Source organism: Coffea arabica, chromosome 6c, assembly GCF_036785885.1.
Source record: "Coffea arabica cultivar ET-39 chromosome 6c, Coffea Arabica ET-39 HiFi, whole genome shotgun sequence".
Lineage (NCBI taxonomy): Eukaryota > Viridiplantae > Streptophyta > Magnoliopsida > Gentianales > Rubiaceae > Coffea > Coffea arabica.
The window spans coordinates 55,070,290-55,086,145 of NC_092320.1; the positions used below are offsets into that span (position 1 = coordinate 55,070,290).

General features: G+C 34.7%; 1 protein-coding gene across 1 annotated transcript; it reads right to left on the reverse strand.

Moving 5' to 3' along the window:
- Window positions 1-3,156: 3,156 nt before the first annotated feature.
- Window positions 3,157-10,436, reverse strand: LOC113691435 (probable inactive purple acid phosphatase 28). Its single transcript, XM_027209564.2, has 5 exons — window positions 10,063-10,436; window positions 9,789-9,936; window positions 5,141-5,568; window positions 4,378-4,857; window positions 3,157-3,454 (listed from the first exon to the last, which is right to left on the reverse strand). Exons 1-4 carry the CDS (start codon window positions 10,249-10,251, stop codon window positions 4,390-4,392), a joined length of 1,233 nt encoding a protein of 410 aa, XP_027065365.1. The 5' UTR covers window positions 10,252-10,436; the 3' UTR covers window positions 3,157-3,454; window positions 4,378-4,389.
- Window positions 10,437-15,856: the final 5,420 nt, after the last annotated feature.

Genomic DNA, 15,856 nt, shown 5'->3' on the forward strand with positions numbered 1-15,856 from the left:
ATTACGTATATATCCTTAATATTTTATTATTTATTAAGAAAAAAATATTATTTTATTTTTTAAAAAAATAAAATAATTATTTTTTTATTTTTTTCGAGCTCGAGCTTGGCTCGACTTGATTCGAGTCGAGCTCGAGTTTGAAAATTGCTGGCTCGTCGAGCTCGAGCTCGGTAAAATTTAGTCGAGACTCGGTTCGATTAGCTCAAAACTCGACTCGGTTCGGCTCGTTTGCAACCCTAGTTTTAGTAACAAAATCTTAAAATAATATTGACTTGGTCAAATTTTAAAATGAATACCCAAAAAAACCCCTGTGTAATGAGTTTTAATTTACTTCCCCATAGAATTATAAAATTATCTAATATAATTATAAGGAAAAGACGCTGAATTTTTCATGTCCGTACCTATTATTTGATAAACAACTATAATAATAATTTTATCACTATAATATGATACTTTTGATGGTATTTTATTATGGATTTAGATTTATAAGATAGAAAATAAAATATTGAAATAATTGATTCAGAATTTATGAATTTTTTGAGTAGTAGGATTATCATAATTTAGTAGTGATTTTGGGCAATTTATTTTTGATTTATTATTAATTTTAATACCAAAAAATAGGAAACAAAGATTAGAAAAAAACATCGATTACATATAAAGTTAACACATCAAAAAAAATCATTAGTTCAACATTTAGTTACAATAGAAACTAAAGATAATAGTGGTAATTTTACAATTTTATTGGCAAAAATTAAAATAAGAAGGAAAAAGAATGAAAAAATAATTTTAAAATCATTCTAAGTATAAGCATACCAAACAAAAGAATTCCACTAAAATATTTAACGGTAGTATTATCATTTTAAATGACAAGGGAGGTATGTATAATTTTTCAAACCTCAGGAAAGCTCAATGAAATTGTCAGAAACTTCCCCTAAAATTTATTGGTATTTCTGAAATTTTATTGGTATTTCTAAGTATATGCTCAGTGAAATTTTATTGGTATTTCTGAAATTATCCCTAAAATTTAAATCGATGCGAGCATGAAAACTAGGAGTAGGACCATGTGCTTTCGGAAAACAAAGAAAAATGAACGTGTCCTGCGCCCAAATTGAGAAGTGGACAATCATCTAATGACATTTCCTAGACCCCACAACCTAAGTTTTAACCACATTTTTATGCGAGTCTTTTAAGTGCTAAAATCAGGAAAACACAACAAATTTCTTTATCATATTTGAAAAGTGACAAAAATTTTGGGATAAATCGAAAAGGAGAGTATGTCATGTGACTTTTTGGTCATTCTGGAGATAGGATGGAGACGGAAGGATAGTCATATATGTCGTGTGCTATTTATTTTTTTTTTTTGTCAAAGTTAGCAGACTTTTGGACGCTTTTCTATGAACTTTAACCCCGTGAGAACCCTCAAAAGTCGTGAAACCTTTAAAAGTGTGCTATTTATTTGTCAGAAGCAAAATCTGTCATTTAAATTAAAAAGTAATAAAAAACTGGAAATCCTTCTTATTTATCACAAATTGCATCACAGCCCCTCTAGTCACCTAAGTCAAGAAAACGCCTAGCTCATCACGATATAATGGTCATCCATAAACAAACTCAACAATGCATTTAGATTTGAGTCACTTTGTGGAAACACCATTTCTCTAGGCAATGCTTTACCTCTCCTCTCTCAAACGGCTAAACCCCTTTTGCAATCGTTGGCTTCTCTTCCGACAGCGACGCCACCGAGTATTCCACCTTTGAGAGCAAGGCCCAAAAAACGTCAATCAAACCCAGAAATTAAGTGTAAGGCAAAGCTTTTGTCTAATGTCACCCTTTTTGTTTTTTCTTTTTGTTTTGGAAGCACCCATTGGTTTTTTGAGAATAATTTTTATTGTACCGCCATATATCATTTAAGGGAAAGTTTGGATAATATTGCAGGTTTATTTCTTTTTTTTTTATTTTAACATAATGCCTTGCAAAAGTACAATAAAAAAGTGAATTCCACAGTGATCCAATAAACAATTTGGTGATTACGGTCCTATTTGGGGTTGTGGTGCTTTTGAAAAAAAAAAAGTACTTTTAGATGCTTAAAATACTCTAAAAGTGTTTGATGAATATCATCCCATAAAATTAGGAGTAAAACTTTTGGCGTTAAAAACACTTTTAACAAAAGATCAAATTTCGTACTTTTAGAGTAGCTTTTATGATTTACAAAATAAAATATCAAATTTAATCATCTTATCCTATATTATGAACTAAATTTTCTCTTTTAAAAGTTTTTAAATTACATATTATCTAATATAATAAATACTTATTGAATTATATTTCCAAACAATATATTTAAAAGTACTTAAGCATTTGACAAGTACCTTATTCAAAATTCTATTAGCAAAGTACTTTTCAACAAGCTGCCGCAGAGCTACCGCAATCCCAAACGGACCCTAAGCCTTAAAGGTAGAACAATCTTTGCTACCACGGACCACTGGGCCATGCTAGTTGTCTTTTAATCCGTACTCTCAGCAGGAGTTGTAAAAAAAAAAATCACACTGAAATAAAGAGCTTTTATAGCATTTATAATTGGTTCCTTTTTCTCATGGAAAATCAGATTACCAAACATGTAAATTAGCAACTAAGTGAAAAAGAAAAGGAAAAAAAAAAAGAGATATTTTGTGATATGTAGGTTCATTTCATTAGGATCTCTGTAAATTCTGAAAAAGATGTGATTATGGATACAAGAGGTTAGGCATCAAAAATATTTCTAGTATGTACCATTGTTAAGAAATACACACAGACTAGTTTTTGTCTCAATTCTTTCTGAGATGATCACAAATATCAACGACTTTAACCCTGCATTAGTAGTATACTTCAATGAAAATTCTACATTTTCATTTTACCACTTCTCAACAAAATAATTTTTAACAAAAAACATTTAACTGCAAAATGCCAGATAATTGCCAACAATGCCAGGAAAAGAAGGTTTTAAAATTTGTACTGCAATGCTTGAATTGTACATGGTATAATAACAGTGGCTCATTATATCATAAACGACAATAATAGTATGATACACTACTATTATACCACAAGTAAAGAAGTAACCAAACAGATTTTTAATTATATACTAGAATAATCTCCATCAAATTTGAAGTCATCTTTTTGCTCATCTGGAATGCATCCACTCAAATAGTATCACGAAAGATCTTTATGATATCAGTGTAACAACGATCAATTAATATTTATCAAACTGTTGAATTTCTGTCAACATTAATGTGATTGGCAAGGGCACCAATCCGAACAGCCACAACCAATTTCCCACATCAAGACATTTTGTCCCAACAAGAAAAAGAAGAGGAGAATACAAGCATTGCAAGGAAGATACAACTTCAACAGGATGTATTCAGAAGCTGGAAAGCCTGGAGAAGCAGAGTCATTGGGGTTAAGACGGATTCGACACGAGACAATCCTACAAAAATTTTCAACATAGAAGTGGTCTTTTAGTTTCAGGTAAATCATTAGCCATTTCCAGTGTTACTTGACAACTTTGATTTCATACAGCCAAGAGCAGGAAGAGCAATATAAAATTCATGATCTGAGTATTTTCCAAGCAATACAGCTTCTCAAGCTTTTGAATTAAACCAGATGCATTTACAATTTATAGGAGTAGGGTTTTTTTTTTTTTTTCTTTTTTGGGGAAGGGGGAGGGGGGTGGGGTGAGTGGGTTGGGGGATGGAAGGGAGAATGAGATGCGTGAGAACGGAACATTGTAAGAATTGGGAACAAAAATCCCTACTGCATGATAGTGCGAGACTACAAACTATTGTGTACAAGCTTCTATGAGCTTTTTATGCACCTATTATTAGAATCCTCATCAGGTCTACCATCAAATGCAACAGAAGAATGAAACAGAATGATAAAGGTTATTTGACAAGAACTATTTGAATTACACAAATTTATCAAAAAGAAAGGATAAAAGAGGAGTAGATGGGATGGTCCGAGCTTCCTATTAAACACCATAACAAAAGATATACACTGTAGAAATCAGGATCACTATTTTTATCTTTTTGTTTGCATACAACATATAAGTCAGCATCATCTGGTAGAGGGATACTTGGTTGCTTTTAAAGCTGAGGACTGATTAATTGCCAATGACTTCAAACCCTAGCAATACTTTAATCTACATGTGGCTTAAAACCTAATTCTATCCTTCTGGCTGTCAACTTACAAAAACTAGCATAAATTAAATCATGAATTCAATTATGATCCGCTCAATGCTCGAATTAAGCTACTAGGCTCAAGCTTTCATCATACTAGCAGCACCTAACTTGATACGAAGTGAAACACAAATAAAAGAATGAAAGTAGTATTTAATATCCTAAACCAAAGTACCTGAAATGCCCATCATCTTGATGACCATCTCTCCCATAAGACTTGCTCATCAATCTTGCTTAAATTCTCGTCACCAAGTCGCTTCCATGTCTTGATCCTCTCTACACCCATCCAAGCCTTCTCCCCTTTCCCAAGTTCTGCCACTATAACCCTTGCTCTCCTTGGCAAGCCAGCCTTGCCATAACCATGATATCCAATACCCCCACCATAACAAAACCAGATGCCATGTAGCTTCCCACAGAAATCATTGGTGTGATCATGACCCATAAATACAGCTTTCACATCACCCATAGAGACGAAGGTCTGTAGGACTCCAGAGTTAACTGATGAACATGCTATATACTCCCGATACTGGCCAACAATCTCCATGATGGGACCCTGACGCACTTCTGGAATTGGAATGTGGAAGAATGCCAATGCAGGAGGATTTGACCATGTCAAGGGTATGCAAGCCAATTGACCATTTTCTGGCTTTTGTCCCTGTTATTGTGTTGCCTGCAAGACGTTAAATCAAATTGGCGAAATCTCTTCCATGCAACTTGTAAACCAGAAAAGGGAAAAAAACAGTTTATGAGAATAAAAAATAAAGACTTCTGTTTAATATTTTGTTTCTGTGCATTCTTGTGGACAATGAAATCTTTTGCCAAGTAACTGACATATGGGAAATGCCAACCAATGATCCCAAAACCATGACAAGGAAAAACATAATAAATATTTGGAAACAAAGAAGTCCAATTATGCACGGAATCTGGGCTCATGTTACCTGAAAGTTTTTGGAAACACTATGGAGCCAACTAAGTTGAGATTGCTTAATCCAATCATAAGTTCGTATACCATCAACAACAGCTCTATCTCCACTGTCAAGAAAATATAGGTTGAGAACACTACTATTAGCAAATGGGGAACCTACAGCACCCCATACCCTTAGGTTGTAATTCCCAAATCCATCAATTCTTTTTACTGGATTTTGGTTGGAAGACTCGAGATTATCCTCTGCTGATGGAAAGGTATTCGACAGGGAATAATCCATGAGAGAGATGAAAGACATCAATTCTTCACGAGTCATAGTAGATTCTTGGTCATGATTCCCCAAAACTGCAGCCCACGGAACTCCAGATTGCAGGACAGGGCCAAAAGCTTCGAACATGGATTCTGCTGCATCAGTTGCACTTGTCCCGAATATGTTGTCCCCTAAAGAATGAAGTTACATTAATGACAGAGGGAGAGTGAAATTCTGTAGGAAAGTGCTTAAAACCAAAATTCCAAAAATGAAAGACATTTCTTTTTTCACATGTAAAGTTTTTCTGACCAAGGTTAAATGCTGTAATCAATCACAAGGAGAATAGTTGATAAGAAATGTACAATCCTGATTGTTGCCTGAGCAGCTTAACTACTGGAGTCCATAAGAGAAACAAGAGAGACCCAACAAAAAGGAAGTTTTGAAGTTTGTTTCAGCAGCAATGCAAGCTGCAGACGTCACTGCTAATTTCTGTCTTGAATGACTACCATAATTAAGGCACTAATGAATAGTTTTCAAGGGTTTGGAAAGTTTTCAAATTGAGGTAGGATAAATTAACAATCACCAGGAAGGATAAACTTAGACCAGGTGTAAGTTTGAGCTTGAGCACTTATATGAATCACTTTGGGAATGAATTAACAATCCTTCACATATCATTTTGTCAACTTTCTTAGCAATCTGACACTAAAACCAACCTAAACCCACCCCCTGCCACATTTAACAACAAGATGGCCATCCAATTTTCTACAATTAGCTACTCTTTCCACTATGGAACACCCTTCAAACTCATGATCTTGTGTAGAACCAGACCATAATAGCTGCATAATTAACCTTTGCCGATGATGGCATTTACAGATTGTGCATTATCAAGTCCGCTAAAAAGGGTACATGTAAATGCTATAATTTTCAAAAATCTTGTTTTCAACCACCACTGACCTCTTGCTTTCCATACGACATTATCCAAAAACACAAACTGTTACCAAAATGCTAATGCAGTCTTTTCAAGGCATTCCTTCTAGTATCTTGCTTTTCCAACTTGAAGAAAAAAGATATAAACATCAATTCCAGACATTGGAGGCCAACTGAAAATTCCAAATTCAAACATCATGATTATGATTCCAAATATCCTTCTATTAGGCCAAAAGAAACACTTACTGACACTCTTTCTTAAACTACAAGGTGAAGTAGCAACTCCTTTTATCAACATATCTAATTAAAAGTTGGATCGTCATTCTTGAACTTATATTAGCAATGTTTTCAATTCATATAAAAAAACCTGGAATTTTTGACAAATCCATTATAAGCCCAACTTAAGGTTTTTCTATTCTATAATGGACATAGGTCAGCTGATAAATAACAATTCTGGTTATGCATATGCTGGCAAGGCAGAAGGATGGACTTTGCACAGAAACGGACAACAACTGCATGGACATTATCTGTATGTAATGGCATATGCATGTCTAGCCTCAAGTATGACATAAACAATTTTGCACTTATAGACAGGTGTAACAGAGATAACGAAGGCAGACCACGGTAAGCACATTTCATGTCACTAACGTAAAGTGATAATCCTTCCCCAATTTAGTGTGTAAAACATGTATGCAGGTTTTGGCAGTACAACCAAGCAAAATTGCAAAAGAAAAATTGGGAACTGCATAAACCTAATAAATAGCCGGAACACCAGAAAAGTCATATTAACAAATTCTAATGTTTAAATTTTTGAGATTCTGTCCACATGCTATATGACATCCTCACCTTGGCTTTCATCGAAGGCATCAAGTTAGTCAGGCACCTAAACCTACTCAGTAAAAACAGTAAACTCATGAAGTTGGCATGTTGATTCTAACACAAATGTCCTCCATCACACTTCCTAGCATACACTAGTTTATTTCAGACCAACCTCAAATGTGTTCCAATGTCACACGTTAGACCGATCCATTTAAAATTTGGGAATAACAGAAACCAAGGTGTTCCTAAAAGGAGGCTATATAATTAGTGAGAAACTTCTTTGTTTTAGCTAATACCCCAAAATAAAAAAACCATCCTGTTTCCTGCAGTTTATTTACCATTACTTGCTATTTCTGTGCTTTAAGAAAAACAAAAAGATACATATGACAAGTGTCATTAGAAGCTTTAGTTAAATGATTTCTAATGCATGGACCAAAAGGAATGGTCTATGACTGGTTTCATAGCACAACACTCATCAAGGGCCATTTTATCAACATAATGGTTCTGTACCAATTAGATTACAGCATAAGTTAGAGGTATATTTCATTACCACATATTTCTGGGACAAGAAAAAGATAAAAAGGGCGCCTAGTCTATGAAATTTGATCGATAAAGTCTCTTAGATCACAGAGAACAAATGCAAAAAACCAAAAACATTTTGCCATTAACAAAGAAAGGATCAAATAGATGGGTCCAAGATAGTTTGACAAAGCAACATATAGACTTATCATACAAAATATCAGTTATACCAATTATGTATGATCAAAATCTCCATGTTTCACTTTCCATAACAACAGCTCCTGCTCAAAATCATGAACATTTCTGCTGAGAATTCAAATGCTTCCTAACTTGTACTCTTGAGAGTGTTTAAGGCCCAGTTACACAACTAGACATGCACCACTAAATGCCAAAAACTAATTGAATTTTCCACCCAAGTATCATATCCAATTATCTTTCACCCCGAATTTACAGTTTGTGGTGCAGACAGTGTATTGCAGATCATAAAAAGGCTCAGCGTTTGCTAACTCAACCAATACACATATGTGAGCTGATATACTGCTGAAGCTTTAGGATATAGCTTAGTGAGGCATTCACATTTAACAAGGAAACCTACAATATAATTTGCATCTCTACAAAAATAAAGGCATTATTCTTCTTAAAACTCTGTCCGTATACCACATTGCACTACAAAATAGCTGCAAGATTTAAATCAAGTGAGCACCTGGGATGCAATTACTAATGTTAAATTCCAAGGCAAAAACAATACTAGATAAGCAAAGCTAGCGAACAAAAGCTTGCATGACATTAAGAAGCAATTACTTTTATTAAGGACAAGAATGAGCAAAAGGAACAAAAACAGAGAAGAACGGTGAAAGTCTGAAGTCATTGGTCCAAGAAGCAAAAACATTTGTTCCAGGTGAAGTAGTTTAACTCTCTGTATGGGGCCTTTACATAACACTTGATTCTTCTTTCACTCAAACAGATTCTAACCCTTGCTATGAAATTTTAGAACCCATCTCTGGATTTAACCACAGATTTTGTAGTCGTATCAAGTTTCACAGTAGTGCGGCAAGAAGAGTGCCAAATGAGCAACTGAATAAAAATTGTATCTTCTGTGTGAGACTATGCAGCAATCCAGTATAGTGAAGGTGGTTTGTGACTCAGTAAAAGCCACACGGCATTTAAACTACCACCAAATACAGTATAGAAGAGAGCTCGTCTACTCTTGACATACACATGGTAATTAATGATCATGCACTTACCAGAGCATTTGACCTATATGTAGCAGCAGTACATAAGCATAACTCTGTCTATTCTTACTTTACTATGCAAGAACAAACATTAATCTACATTACATTACCTTAAGTAGAATTCTTACAATCTCTTCCCTCAACTGTTTCAAAGTTATTCGCATATACTCCTAATACTTGAGTGTGAGTACTCACTCTTTTACCACACATCAGATCACACATGCAGCCCACAAGTTTGTGCAGAAATAACAGATCTTCCTCACTTCAGCTTTAATTCAATTGCCATCTATGGTTTCAGATACTAAAAATGGGAAAAAATACTAGTAAAAAAAGAAAAGTAAATAAAAGACAAAAATTACCGGCTTTTACCTCACAGACTGAGAGATGGTGCTTCCATGGAACACTGAAATGCTAACTGCTATATCAGCTTTAATATGTCAAAGATCATCTACATCCACTATTTTCTAATTACCATTTCCCATGAAAAAACTCGTTAGCAAATACTTAATATTAGTGGATTCAGATACAAAATGAGCCACAACATACAAATATAGACTTTTCATTGTAATGCAACCTGTTGATTCACTTCCCACGACAACTAAGATTTACTGGCTGCAGTTTATGCACATTAATCTTTTGGCAAAACCAGCGATAGATGGCTTGAAATAATTTCCAATCTCAATTGTAATCCTTGCTTCTATTGCCAAATAGATATGAAAACAACAGGAGCATAAAGATTCTCAGAAAGGCTTTACATCCAAAAATCTAGCAAACATGGAATTGTCTTCTGCTTCTAATTTTATTTCGCAAATGGTTGCAAGATATATTGTCATATGGAGCTAATCCCACAAAACTTGCCTCTTCTAAAATAAAATAAAATAAAACAATTATTGCATAGTACATAACCAAAATACCTGTAAAAGCAACAAAGTCTGGCTTTTCAACCTCAATCAGCCTCCTGAGAAACCGAGTGGTGTTGAGATCAGAACAGTGCTCAAACTCACTTTCCAAAACGTCCCTGCACCGAGTCACCGCCCCATTTCCATAATGCATATCAGCCACCTAAAACAACCAATAAATCAACAGGCCAAAAAAAAAACACACACACAGAAAATGGTCAATGACCCAGATCTTTATTTTCCAAGAAAATCAAGAAAAACCTAAAATTCTCTTGAAATTTCTTCGAACCTGGAGGATTTTGAAGGTCCCATCAGAGCTAAAGCGTAAAGGGAGCTGTGGCTGTTTCTTGAGCCTGACTTTTTGGTTATCAAGTGTGAGTTTGTGGGACATTATACAGCTATAAATTATATGTACAAATGCGAAAATCAAGATGAGATACAGCAAGGAGAAGCTCCATCTAGCTTTGAAGTCCATCATCAGAGCTTCCTCGGTAGAAAAACGGATGAAGAAAGAGAAAAATCAGAGGAGTGGCGTTCTGGCTTGCGAAAAAGGAAAGTTTAGTTTGATAAATGTCACCTGGATTTTTTTTTTTTTTTTGAAATTAATGTCACCTGGAGTTTGATGTTAGGATTAGTTACCCGTTACGGAAATGAAAATTAAAGAATGCCTTTTGTATAACTAGTACTAATAGTACTATTACTACTGGTATTAATTTGTTTTTGGTTTTTTTTCATAAGATTAGTATTAGTATTATTATTGTTAATGATATATGATTATTATGGTTTTTGTCACTGTTATTGGTATAACGTCTTTACTATCATTTGTATAATGATAGTTGTGTGTGTATATGTATATATTTTTTTTTAAAATTAAAGTTGGGCTTTTTCCCTTTTTTGTTGGGTTAATTCCATTTTATACCCTTGAACTATAGCCCGACTCCGACTTTAGTCCCTAAACTTTAAAATGAGATATTTTAATCCCTAAACTATAAAATTCATCTCATTTAAGTAAAATTCTTGACAGAATCTACAAAACTAATGGAAATATTGCTAAGCTCTGTTTTGTAACCAAAATAAATCAAACCTACAAAGGATAGAAAAGTAATTCCCAAAACAATAAAATCCCCTTAAATTTGTTGTTATTCGACAAAATTTTCTATTTTTTCGTTTTTTTCCTCTTGTCATCTTCTTCGTTCCTTTTCTACTTTCACGTCTAGGATCTATTACAACAAAACCCTCATTCCTTCCCCAACTGGCGAACTGTTCAACTTATTACAAACCAAAAATTTTCACATTCGCTCACTTTTCAAGTCCTTTTCCGTTATTACTTTCCATCTATTCTCTCACGCTTGACCTCTTCTAACTCCCTTCTCCTTCTCCTTCTCCTTCTAACTCCATCTATTTTTGCTATGTTGTACCATATTCTTTGATTTATTAACAGTTTCTTGGATGGTCGTCGCACGTACTTTGGTGAAAGGGGCTTCTAGTTTCCATCTTGATTTCCAAATTTCAGATAAATTCTTTTTATGCTTTTGCTCTAAATGTCAATGTGTTTTTGTTTGTCACAAAGGTGCACATTTGCTTTGACAATAAATGTGGCTTGTTGTTAAGGATTGGTTATTGATTGCATTTGTTTTGACAGTAAATGTGGCTTGTTGTTAAGGATTGGTTATTGATTGCATTTTTTTTTGTGTTTGTGATTAAGGATGCAGTTACCTCGGTCATTCTGATGAACTATTGCCTTTGGCTTTCTTGTGTCTGTAAGACTATTCCAATCATGCCAAATCTATGGCAATGAAGTATAAGGAAATTGTTGCTATAGTTTTTTTTAATATGCTGGTGATGGGGCTATTTTGCAGGTTATAGACTTTTAGTGGGTTGAAATGGTGGGAAAGGAGTTGTTGTTCATAGCAACGATGGATCCAGATCTACCGGTGAGAAGGAAAAAAGGATTTAACGATCTATAAAATTACATTTATGTCCCTATTAAGTTTGGCTTATTTTGGTTATGGTAAGCATTTAATGAGCTTTAGGCAATTTTTCCGTTACATTTATGGATTCCAACAACGATTTTACTTAAATGGGATGAATTTTATAGTTTAGGAATTAAAATGTCTCATTTTGAAATTTGGCGAATGAAGTGGGAGTTGAGGTATGGTTCAAGAATACATAATGGAATTAACCCTTTTTTTATGTCAATTTTAGAATGGAAAAGTAAAATAAATAAATAAATAAACCCACAATATATAAGATTGGATCGTTTTATTCCAATTAACTACAACTAGGCAATTCCTGTGGTGCATTGCACGGCAATAAAAGATTTGTGCCCACCCAACCAAGGGAGGGAGGAGAGAGGGAGGGAGGGAAGAAAGAAAACAGGTGGGAGAGAGGTTCCAACGCTAGCGCCGGGGAAAGAAGTGGGGTGATAGCAGTGGAAAAGGTGGAAGGAGGGTAGAGGAAGGGAAGAAGAAGAAAGAGACAAAGAAAAGAAAAAAGAAAAGGAAAAGGAAAAGAAAAAAGAAAAATTGTTTTCCCAACTCTTAAATACATAAAAATTTTTCTACTAATTCTAAATTATGGTAAAGTTTTATACAAATATACAAAAAAACACACCTTTCAAACGGACCCATTATTTGTAGCAAAGTGACTAATTTTGCGTACAATGCTAAAATACAATATAGATTCTACACCGAATTTCAACAACAACCAAAATGCAACTTCAACTACTAGTAAATGTTTCAAACGAATGAGGCTCTTATAACCCAAGTGCAGGAGAAATTATGGTCGACAATCCACATTGGTAAGATTATTTCTCAAGGTTCAAAACATACCACTTGAAAAGGGATTGACCTTAAAGCAAATCTGTCCATCTATAAGTGACTCTAATTCTTGATCTTCATCAAATTTGCTTTCACATTTATTAGGAACTTTCGACTCATTCAGTTCAGAAACATAGCTTGCTTGAACCTTGCAAGCCTTATTAATTCCCTATAACTACATCATAAAAATTTTCAATTGTGTAAAGAGACAAAGGCTCAATTTTAACTGAAGGAGAATTAATGAACTAATCAGTCAAGATAATTATGGAGTGTAAAGTTCATGGAAAATACAAGGCCAAATAATTTGACAAAATGCAGATATGAAAGTTCCATTTTCAAGCTATTCTACTGAATGTACGCCAATAGCACCTAAGACCACACTGGGGATAAAATTGTTTTTAGGTCATAATATATATCTATCAAGCACATCCACTGAGACTTGTGTAGAAGAATATTTTGATTCATATCGAAATTCTCTTAACATAACTTTTTACTCTTACTTCTTTAAAGAAATAAGATGAAATCATTAAGCAACTATTGGTAAACGATGAAATGTACTCCTAAGCTATGTCATAAAATATTGTCTCCAAGTCTTTCATTTTTTTCTTTCTACATTTTGTCTCTGTTGAGGGAAGGAGGAGGAAGAAAGAGATGATGAAACTGAGGGATTTGGAGGCGAGAGTGGTTGCAGTAAAAAGTAGGGTCGGGTCATTTGAATTTAAAAAAAAAAAAAAAAACTACCCCACTTGCACGAGAGGTGGTTGGAAAATGGACTACCAAATCATATAAGAACCCTATAGTGAACTAATAATCTAGTTTCACAAAGGATCTATAGACTTTATCAATTCTAATTAAGAGTTCACAAATGATTCAAATAAATAACTCTAAACAGTAACCCAGCAATTAACGAAATGAAAAGTAATGCTTCATGGAGCAGGACAAATGATGCTAATTTATTCTCATCACACATACATAGACAAAGTCTAATATTTCCTGCAACAGCGAAATTTCAGAAATCAAAGAGCACTATTTGGCACATATTTTAGAATCTATATAGTCCGCAAAAATATAAACAATATGTATCCATAAAAAAAGAAATCACAAAAGGCACAATAGCGTATCTGTGAGACCCCGTAATTTTTCCATTTTCTAGGTTTTATTATATTTAATGGCATGTTTTTCTGCATTTTCTTTATTAGAAAAATTTTTAGATAATTTTTATGAGTAAATATAGTTTTTTGGTGATTTTTCTAGTATCGGTTAGTTTTTAAGAAATTAAGAGCGTATACCGGACGTGGGACCCGCTAGTGCGGAAAGTTCAGAAAAATTCGACCAGTTAGGTTAAGTTTTGGATGCTGGGTTTAATTTATCGGGTGTTATGAGATAATTAGAGGTTACCAAGTGGAGTGGTGTGAGAGGAACAAAGAGATAACCATGCATTTACTAAAAGTGACAAGTGTCACTTGGAGATTAATTTTACTTTTTGACTACTATTCACCCTTTTACCAAATAAATCAAAAAAATTAACCAAAATCTCTTCATTTCCTAGCTTCTTGTGGCCAGCCAACTCCAAGCAAAAAGAAAGGAAAAGCTCTCCAAATTCTTGCTTCAATCTTGCTCAAATCCAACAAACCAACCATTTAATCTTGTATTTTCTCCATGAAACTCCTTAAGTGAGTGGTTGTGAGGTGACTAGTGGAGTGGTTTGGAGAATTAAGGTGCCAAGTTGTTCCTTTTCTTGCATTTCAATGTGAGTAGCTAGGGAATGCTTCCTTTGGTCTTGATAATGTCAAAGTAATGATTTGTGTTGATTAAATGTGTGATTGGGGTGAAAGATTTCTTGAATTGGGTTGAGATTGGTGAATTTTTCTATTTATTCCATGAATTTTCTGTTTCATATGTGTAATATGGTGTGGCTTTGTATGGTGATGGGAAATGATCTGGAATGAAGCTAGAAGGTGTAAATTGTGGTTAATTGCAGGAAATTTCCGTATTGAAAGGAAATTGTGGAAGTTAGGGTTTCATTTCCCCTCATTCTGTCCGGCACTGTTCCTCATAGTTAAAGGCTGAATTAGCCTTGGGTTAAAACATGAAAGTTGTAGGGAATGATATTTTAGAGAGGCCTGCAAAATTTCAGCTCAATTGCAACAACGTAGCTTGTGAAAAGATTGAAATACCCCTGCTGCCCTGTTTCTACCCGAACTTGATAATTGCTTCTGTAATTGGCTAATTTGATTGGGAATACTTCTGATTTGGTTGTGGATGTCTTCTTAAGAAACATAGCCTGGTATCTTAGCTTTCAGATGGCTTTGGAATCACTTGAATTGGACTTTAGTAGCCTGAATTACGGTTATTTAACTAGAATGCGGTTTGTTAACCTGTTTTTGCGGTTCTGGTTCAGTACATTGAATTTTTGACCTAGTTTCACTACAAACTGGACTGAGTGGCCTTCTTCAACATTGTAGACCTTTCTTTTAGCTTCGAAACGGTATATATTGCACCTCCATCTGACAATCGTAGTGCCAATGGTGTCAAAACCGCTAAATGATGTCAAAAACTATTTTTAGGGTTTAGAGCTTAACTTCAGTTCCGGACTTTCCCTAGTCTACTCTAGTACTTATACGTTCTTATGGAGCCCTATTTTGGTAGTATGTGGAATTGGTTTATGACTTGTAATCGAGTCTTATTGTGCTTATTTGAATGTTTTAGGACGTGACGGTGGTTCAAGACGCTCTTTGGGCGGAGGTGTATGAAATATCATTTGCTTGCTTGGTAAGTGTACTATTCACTTGCTTGTTACTATATGGCTTTGTTATACTTGAACGTGATGCCTTGAGTGCTTATGTGCACCGTTGAAACAGATTAAAGTGAGGGCGTACTTGATCGCCCTCACCCCTTTTGTATTATATGTGACTGTCCACTGTTTTACTGTGATAATTGAGGGATACATGAAATACTGGATTTGGTGTCGATTGGACGAGTATCCAACGGCCATTACTGTACTACGGAGCTTAATCCCATTGGTAGTCGATTGAATCGAGCCGGCGAGGGTTTGGTCGTGAAAATTGACGAGCCATGGGGACTGTTATAGGGAATCTTGTAGTATGAGACTCTTGATTTCGGTATACTCGAGTATTACCAAATTTCTACTGTTTGGAGTTCGGGCCCGGTAAGGGTATGTTGGATGGAAGGAATGGAAGTAAAGTGGAGCCTACGGTTGGTTATTCTTAAACATTGACGGAGGGTCAATGAAATCCGATCAAG

Bases quoted from the DNA above. Each gene is read 5' to 3' on its own strand.
- LOC113691435 (XM_027209564.2), bottom strand. From the start codon at position 10,251: ATGATGGACTTCAAAGCTAGATGGAGCTTCTCCTTGCTGTATCTCATC. The intron at 5,569-9,788 runs GTATTTTGGTTA...TTCATTCTTTAG, and splicing joins AGACTTTGTTGCTTTTACAG to GGGACAACATATTCGGGACA. The intron at 4,858-5,140 runs GTAACATGAGCC...ACACAATAACAG, and splicing joins GTGTTTCCAAAAACTTTCAG to GGACAAAAGCCAGAAAATGG.